This window comes from Vigna umbellata, chromosome 10 (genome assembly GCF_029865625.1).
Source record: "Vigna umbellata cultivar VRB3 chromosome 10, Vumbellata_1.0, whole genome shotgun sequence".
Classification (NCBI taxonomy): domain Eukaryota; kingdom Viridiplantae; phylum Streptophyta; class Magnoliopsida; order Fabales; family Fabaceae; genus Vigna; species Vigna umbellata.
In genome coordinates, this window is record NC_142174.1 from 18,541,890 (window position 1) to 18,550,476 (window position 8,587).

The following is an 8,587-nucleotide window of genomic DNA, read 5'->3' on the forward strand; positions in this document are numbered from 1 at the left end:
TCCATAGTTTTCAATCAATCACTTTCTCACATACATTCATGTTTTCTTTAAGACTTGGAACAAATGATAATTTAGTTGATAAGGAGGAATCTACATTACGTGGAATGATAGATAAATTAGATGAAAAATACAAGGATTAAATTGAAAAGAAGAAAAGGAAGAGAAAAAAAAATAACACAATCAGTATTTAATTTATAAATTTTTGATTAATTTTGATGTGTTGCCCATTTTGCTTTCCGTAATGGTCAACCTATTCTAACATTATTCGCAATCCCTAATTTGTTAATTATGAAGCTGAATGGAATGCCTTCTAAGAGTTTCTTGCGTGAGGAAGATAATGAACACCAACACGCCATGTTTTTCTTTTTCAAGGATGAACTCAAATTGTGTCTGAAATAATGAACCTATTTTCTTTGAGAAGTTGTACGAAAATTAGTTCAGATAAAGCTGTCGCTTAAGGTGGTTGTAAGGCATTTATGCAACTATCTGATTTATGGTTCCATAAATTACTTAATTGCATGATATCATAGTAGAATTTTGGTACCAAGATTCAATAACATCAATAATTGTGCTTATTTTTCTGTAATGAATGCAGTTTTTTGTTTTCTGATGTAAAAGAATGTGGTCAGATGTTGGGAATGGTAATTAATGATATGTCTCTATGTAATCTTGTCATGTTAATTCTCTCACAACAAAAACAAAACAGTAGCTACCAGAGAGTTGGGCCACAGCACTGAAGCCCAAAGTGTATCAACTAAACAAATTTATACTTTTCTAAGGAAAATAAATTTATAATTTTCTTACACATAAATATTTCTCAATCAATAGTGAGTAATTAAAATATTAATAGGTTGATAACTCTTAAATAAATAAATAAATATATATATATAAAGATTGTTCAATCTTTTTTTAACCTAAAATATCTTGTAACCCTAACCACAAAATTACCGATAACCATTTTAATGAGTTAATGACACCACCTAATAATAATAAATACTCTTTAATACTCATTAACATAATGCTTAAATCACTAATCATGTTTGGCTGCCATGACTATCTATCCACCATATATTAGTATTATAAGTGTTGTTTCAATCACTTTTTTTAATGGAATGATAAAACATTTTCATAATATTTAATACAACAACAGAAAAAAAAGTAAATTTTAAGTCTAATTCAATTCTATAAAATGTTTATAAAGTAAGATTTGTATCTACTTATATATCTTAAATTTGACTTTATCTTTGATTTAGATAAGACTTCCAACTATATCTATCGGTTTAAACTTGGGAGAAAAACGAATAATTAGGTTAACTTGTATGTTTAGTTCCTTTATTTTCAGATCTATAATATTTATAATGGAGAAGTCATGGATTAAGCATACACGAGCCTTTGGGATGTTGACATAACCAAACTTATTGATTGAAGTAACAGCAATCAGCAACAGGAACAACAGCAGTAACCCACAAATTAAGATTAGCCAACCATATATTGGATATATCTCCTTTTCTGCTGAAAATCATGAATGAATTGTGAAAGGAAAACATAAGGGTAGTTACAACATGCTTGGTGTTGAGCCAATCAGACAAAGACACATTGCATTCATTAAATAAGGTTTTTTGTTTTAATATTATATATTTTTGTATGGGTGAATGGCTCCATATAGACTGAGGATGAGTGTCATATTACATTGCTTTTAACGGTTTCACAGAAATATGGGAGATTTGCGGTTGCTTTGGCATGTAAAAAAGCAACTCTGTCCCTTTTTCTCTATATGTCATTGTCATCTCAACGTTTGCCAACCACTAAGAACCTTGTATCCGCTACCACTCCACGTTGTCATTTCCTTCCTCCTTTCATTTTGCTGTAATATATAAACAATCTCATTGTATTTACATGATATGACACACATCTACATTACGTAACAGATACCAATGCCACAACTGCAACAATGATTCTGTTTCCACCTCTGCTCTGACTCCATCTGGGTTTTCTTTTCTGATATATTTAATAACTCTGAAGTAGTTAGCCATTTTATCTGTGTCCCTTTGCCTTCGTAGTTCTCATTTCGTCTGTTTTCCTATCACTTTATGGTAATAATATAGTACTTTTAGACAAAGGTTGGGACTTGAGAATGTCTTCTTCCAGTTATGCTAGAAGCAGAAGTACCTTTTTTTGTCTGTTTTTTGCAGTGTTTATTGCAAAATCTAGCTTTTGCTTCTCTGCCAAGGTATGACTTATTTCAAGTATTTTGGTTTAGAGTGTGGTGAGAGCAAATTATGGAATCTAGATTGGTTGTTGCACTGTCAGGTTTATGTGGTGTACATGGGAAGCAAAACTGGAGAAGACCCAGATGATATTCTGAAGCACAATCATCAAATGCTTGCAGCTGTCCACAGTGGAAGGTCAGAGCTCAGAATTATGCCATCTTTCTTTTGGAAAATTTATCCCTTTTTTCATATTTCTTATATGGGGTTTTTCCTTTTCTTTCCTCTCTCTATCCCTTTATCTTTAACAGTATTGAACAAGCCAAAGCTTCTCATGTTTATAGCTATAGACATGGTTTCAGAGGTTTTGCAGCCAAGTTGACTGATGAACAGGCTCACCAAATTTCAAGTCAGTGAAAATTCCCCCCATTTTTCTCTCCTTTTCTTTGCAGATAAACAAATACAACAATGCTCATTTACTCCTTAAACTTTGATATTTATAGAATATTGCATTCTTTTTTCGTGTTCAAATTTAATCAGAGATGCCAGGAGTGGTATCTGTTTTTCCCAATTCTAAAAGAAAGCTGCACACCACTCACTCATGGGACTTCATGGGACTTTCGAAAAACGAATCAATGGAGATTCATGGGTACTCCACAAAAAACCAAGAGAATGTCATCATTGGTTTCATCGATACGGGTGAGCTGTCGTACTTTTACAGTAAGCTGAAGCCTTTACGATAATTTTCATAGCATTCTCTTCACCAACACGTATAACATGCACCTTTTTTTCAAAGTCCCGTGAATACATATATGATATATTAGCTGTTCATAAGGACTTGCAAACTTTATTTTATTTCTTTAGTGGCAGAAACTATGTATGGATGATATCTTTACGCCACTTCTTTTAGGAATAGCAGGTATAGAACAGTATGATTGAAAATAATGGATTTCACATGACATCAATGTGGTAGTCACATTCTTGCTTACGGAAACTCCTTTAATTAAATAAACCATCTCTGAAGAGTTAAAGTTGGTCCTGAATATGCTTTATTTGTTTCCTGTTCCACTGCTTATACAGATTACAATTGCTTAAAGATGAAAATATTGCAGTGAAAAATGGTTTACTCAATAATTCTTAGAATTTGTTTTGTTCATAGAGTGAAAGAATCATAATGGATTTCATTCATAATCATTTGCCCCAATTCAACAGGAATTTGGCCTGAATCCCCGAGCTTTAGAGACACCGACATGCCCCCAGTTCCTCGGGGATGGAAAGGTCATTGTCAATTAGGAGAAGCATTCAATGCTTCATCATGCAACAGGTTTCTGGTTGAATCATATCCTCGTGATTTTTTAAGTTTGACTTCATTGGCATTAGCTCCCAGCTGTGTCATCTTCATTGGTTAATCATTTATGGTACAGGAAAGTAATAGGAGCAAGATACTATATGAGTGGACATGAAGCAGAAGAAGGGTCAGACAGAAAAGTCTCTTTCAGATCTGCCAGAGATAGCTCAGGTCATGGTAGCCACACAGCTTCTACAGCCGCAGGACGCTACGTGGCAAACATGAATTACAAAGGGCTAGCAAATGGAGGAGCAAGGGGAGGTGCCCCTATGGCTAGGATTGCAGTGTACAAAGTGTGTTGGGACTCAGGTTGCTATGATGTGGACTTGTTAGCAGCCTTTGATGATGCCATAAGAGATGGTGTTCACATTATATCTTTGTCTCTGGGTCCTGAAGCCCCCCAAGGTGACTATTTCAGTGATGCTATATCTGTGGGGTCATTCCATGCTGCTAGACGTGGAGTGTTGGTGGTAGCATCAGTCGGGAATGAAGGAAATCCTGGTTCTGCAACCAACCTTGCACCATGGGTCATCACAGTTGGTGCTAGCTCAACAGATAGGGATTTCATCTCTGATATCACATTAGGAAATAGTGTTAACATCACGGTAAAGCTTTATCACTTTGTGCTTTGGTGTATATTTTGTTCACTTGGTGGACTCTATTTAGGTCTCTATGATGGAAACAGGGTGAGAGTCTCAGTCTCTTGGGAATGAATGCCTCTACAAGGTTGATTGATGCATCTGAAGCTTTTGCAGGATACTTTACTCCTTATCAATCCAGGTGAAGCACAAGGTACTCAAAAGTGAGAAGAAGCCTAATCTCAATGTAAAGGATGGGTTTTAAGTTAAATGTTCTCCTCTTTTCTACATTTCTGCAGTTACTGTGTGGATAGTTCCCTAAATAAGACCAAGGCCACAGGGAAGGTTCTTGTGTGTCGACATGCAGAATATTCATCGGAGTCAAAGTTGGAAAAGAGTAGGATTGCGAAAGAGGCAGGTGCTGTTGGGATGATACTCATTGATGAGGCAAATCAAGGTGTTGCCACCCCATTTGTAATACCTTCAGCCATTGTTGGAACGAAAACTGGAGAACGGATTCTATCTTATATCAACAACACACGGTTTGTAGTTTTATATTTGATAGAAATAGAACAGACAATTTTTTATGTTCTGCGGCTATTCTTCTATTCTCTAACTCAGCATCGTATTATGGTAAACAGCTTGCCTATGTCAAGGATTTCCAGAGCAAAGACAGTACTAGGAGCACAGCCCGCTCCCCGTGTAGCAGCATTTTCTTCTAAAGGTCCAAATGCATTAACCCCAGAAATTTTGAAGGTGATATTTTGTAGCAGCATATTTAATAAGTACTTTGAGTTTTGGAAAAGTTAAATCAGACGTCTTTTAAAAAAACCTAAAGTGGATATATCATTCACTTACATGTTTGATTCATTTTACCATTGCAAGATATATTTGTCACTTAATTCATCGAACGACTTTGTATTTTAACTTAATCCTTAATGGTTTCTTGCTGTATTGTAGCCGGATGTTACAGCTCCTGGATTGAACATCCTTGCAGCATGGTCTCCAACTGCAGCTGGAATGAAGTTCAATATTTTATCAGGAACTTCTATGGCTTGTCCTCATGTAACTGGAATTGCAACTCTGATCAAAGCTGTGCATCCTTCATGGTCTCCTTCTGCTATAAAATCTGCGATCATGACAACTGGTATTACAATAGTATTATCTGGTTTTCACATCTGTCATGTGTTTTCTTTTCACTTTTCTTAACAGACACTAAAATAAAACTTCTTATCTGATAAAAAATTTGGTCACTTAATGCCTAAATATAGATGCTGAGCCCAACCACTCTTAACTAATATTTAAGTTCATTACGCAGCAACAATTCTGGATAAGCACCACCAACCCATTAGAGCGGATCCTGACAAAAGAAGGGCTAATGCTTTTGATTATGGATCTGGCTTTGTGAATCCTACCAGAGTTTTGGATCCAGGTCTTGTCTATGATTCACATCCAAATGATTTCGTTGCATTCCTATGTTCACTTGGTTATGATGAGAGATCACTCCGCCTTGTGACAAGAGACAACAGCACATGTGAAAGGGCATTCAAAACACCATCGGAACTCAATTATCCATCTATTGCAGTCCCCAATCTAGAAGACACTTTTTCAGTAACCCGAGTTGTGACTAATGTTGGAAAAGCAAGAAGTGTATATAGATCTGTAGTGTTGTCTCCTGCTGGAGTTAATGTTACTGTTGTGCCAAATCGATTAGTGTTCACTAGTGTAGGACAGAAAATCAAGTTCAGTGTAAATTTTAAAGTGGCTGCTCCCTCAAAAGGCTATGTATTTGGTTTCTTGTTATGGAAAAACGGAATATCACAGGTCACAAGTCCTTTAGTTGTCCGGGTTGCACCACCAAATCTTGGGTTGGTTAGATAAACAGTGTTTGTAATTATGTATATAAGCTTAGGAGCTTTACAGTCATTACCAGTCTTGGTCAAATGCTAAGGCAATCAAAATGATCATTTTAAGCATTTCTTGTAGTCATAGGCTTGATGCAGCCAGCAATAATAAACACACAATTGAATAAATGATATCTTAAGGCCCTGATCATACTCTCTCAGATTCATTATCATTATTTGTCAAGTTATCATTTGTGATTACTACCAGATTAAGAGTATTTGCTATTCAAAAGTTTGCTGGTCCTCTTTTATTCCATTGATTTATCCCACTGAAATAGGATGCTGAGGAAGTGTGATCATTGTTTTTATATATTATTTCTAAATACTTATTACACATTCAAAATGAAACTATTATTTTAAAGGCAAATTAACACATTTTTTTTGGTGTTTGGAATGTAAATAGATACTCAAGCTGTACCCTCCTGATGTGTCAAACGAAGGGAAAAAAAATGTAAAGCAAAACTTAAATTTGGGTCCTACTAATAATAGACTACACTTTCATCCTGTGATGCAGACATGGGAGAAGTTAGATTTAGCTAAGTGGGAGTGCATTGTGAAATACAAGACTTACTAACATGTTGGTGTATGAATAGTAATCAATAAAAATAAAATAGTAATAATGTGATAGAATATGCATATTCACAGACAGTGTAACATCCCAAAAATACAATATAAACCATACCATAGAATATTCACTTATTAACAATATTACAGTTTAGTTCTGAGAATACGGAGTACATATATGGCCGAATGGCCTTACGAAAATACTACAGATTTCAAACTTTACTGCACTACAGTCTAGACTGAACGGTTTCAAAACTAAACTTACACCGAACGATTTTACAAAATAAAACCCACCCTAACGACCGAACAGTCCTAAGGTTCCGCTTTCACTTCCACTTCTTCCAGAGCCTCTTCCAGCAGCTCTTCTCATTCTGCTCACATCCACAAGATGATCATTGTAACAGGAAAAGGCAACCAAACGAACAATACAGACAAGACAAAAAAACAGGATAAGCTTATGTAATTTAATTAATTCAGTAAAACATACATTTAAAATAAATCTAACATAATTCAATATGCAATCAGGTAACATCCAATCATGCACTTCAAATCAAAATTTCAAGTCAAAGCATGCAATGACCGACCACTTTACTATGACTGTCCGGACTGTATGAATTATGTGTAGCTACGACGTTTTTGTACCTGGGTGATGTAATAGCTGGGATGCCCTCAACAGTTGTCACCCAAGGTTAGTCCGTTCCGTCCAAGTTCACCTTATAGACTAGGACCTCCGGTCATTCTCACACATGACTTACTCTTCTTTACTTAAGAATGAGTAATCATAGAATATCAGGATAAACACCAGCTAAGCTTTATCCACATTCATACTCTACCATTTAATAATCAATCATGAGATATTCCTCCCTGGAATACTCTTTCATTTCCATACTACTCCATTCATATACCATCAAACCGAACCAATAGAAACAGATTCCATCTGAAATCAAAACTAAACAATAACTTTTCCCCAAAGACAAGACCAAACGTTTTGAATACTTTCTAATCTAACCGCTGGACAATTAGTGTAAGACCGAGCGGTCTTCCACTTATACACGGAACAGGACCGAAAGGGTTATTATCATGATTAAGAAAGAGACCGAATGAATAAAACTCCCTAGTAATTAACAGGACCGAACGCTAATTACCAATTTAACCACTTCACTGAACCAACTCCTAATAATGTAAACCAAATGCTACTAAGCCTAGGCCGAATACTAAGACTCTAAGCCGAACACCATTTATTGAGACCAATATTGTTTGACATCAAATACTAGTAACAGACTAGATACTATGAAGAAGTTGAGAGTTAGTATGATACCGAGCACTAATAATAGTTAGCTTTTTGGTCTGAGACTAACATTAAAGAGACCGAGTACTAGTATGAGACAGAACACTGTTGAGTTTGGCCGAACACTCTTATTTGAAAATAATAATAATAATAAATTATTTAACAAGACCGAGCGCCTGATTTATGACCAAGCACTACTGAACTTATAGAATAAAGGCTTTGTTGTATATAATATAGATACAGATAACTTGTTTTTAATGAAGGATAAATATACTAATATATGCTTAAGTAATATTGAATATTGTCCTAGGCTTATTACCAAATATAAAGGGACAACTACACTTATTTACAAGTATACTAAGATAAAACCGATCGGTCATCAACTGAAATTATTCTCAAAGGAAGAATCTAGTCCAGACCGAATGCTCAAAGGAAAACCGAACGGTCAATAATGACTTTCAGTGACAAACACGAAATTACACAGAAAACTACAAACTTAAGATCAAACCTCATATCAACCCAGTTCCTCATAGTTTATACTCATACAATCATATAGCCAAAAATGCAGTAACAACTATACTTCATATTCATTCAAAAATCAATCAGCACGCAACCATTCAAAACGAGAATCTTAATCAAATTATATAAGCTTCCCTTACCTTGAAACTCATAAAATGCTAAGCTTTCACAGTGCAGAA

General features: G+C 35.3%; 1 protein-coding gene across 2 annotated transcripts; it reads left to right on the forward strand.

Annotated features, from left to right (window-relative positions):
- Window positions 1–1,892: 1,892 nt before the first annotated feature.
- On the forward strand, window positions 1,893–6,166 carry LOC124831281 (subtilisin-like serine-protease S). 2 transcript variants are annotated; one of them, XM_088101121.1, is made up of 11 exons: window positions 1,893–2,230; window positions 2,274–2,405; window positions 2,519–2,616; window positions 2,748–2,906; window positions 3,420–3,531; window positions 3,632–4,160; window positions 4,241–4,335; window positions 4,433–4,675; window positions 4,775–4,889; window positions 5,094–5,280; window positions 5,452–6,166. In XM_088101121.1, the coding sequence occupies exons 1-11, from the start codon at window positions 2,151–2,153 to the stop codon at window positions 6,012–6,014; spliced, it is 2,313 nt and encodes a 770-aa protein (XP_087957247.1). In that variant the 5' UTR covers window positions 1,893–2,150; the 3' UTR covers window positions 6,015–6,166. The 2 variants fall into 2 exon arrangements, with proteins under 2 accessions (XP_087957247.1, XP_047161173.1); XM_047305217.2 differs by having other exon boundaries at window positions 1,896–2,230; window positions 2,311–2,405.
- The last annotated feature ends 2,421 nt before the right edge of the window (window positions 6,167–8,587 follow it).

What these genes read in the sequence shown, in the direction of transcription:
- LOC124831281 (XM_088101121.1), top strand. Translation starts at nt 2,151, where the DNA reads ATGCTAGAAGCAGAAGTACCTTTTTTTGTCTGTTTTTTGCAGTGTTTA. An exon ending in GCTTTTGCTTCTCTGCCAAG is followed by an intron (nt 2,231 to 2,273) that starts GTATGACTTATT and finishes GTGTGGTGAGAG; the next exon opens with CAAATTATGGAATCTAGATT. An exon ending in TTTACTCCTTATCAATCCAG is followed by an intron (nt 4,336 to 4,432) that starts GTGAAGCACAAG and finishes ACATTTCTGCAG; the next exon opens with TTACTGTGTGGATAGTTCCC.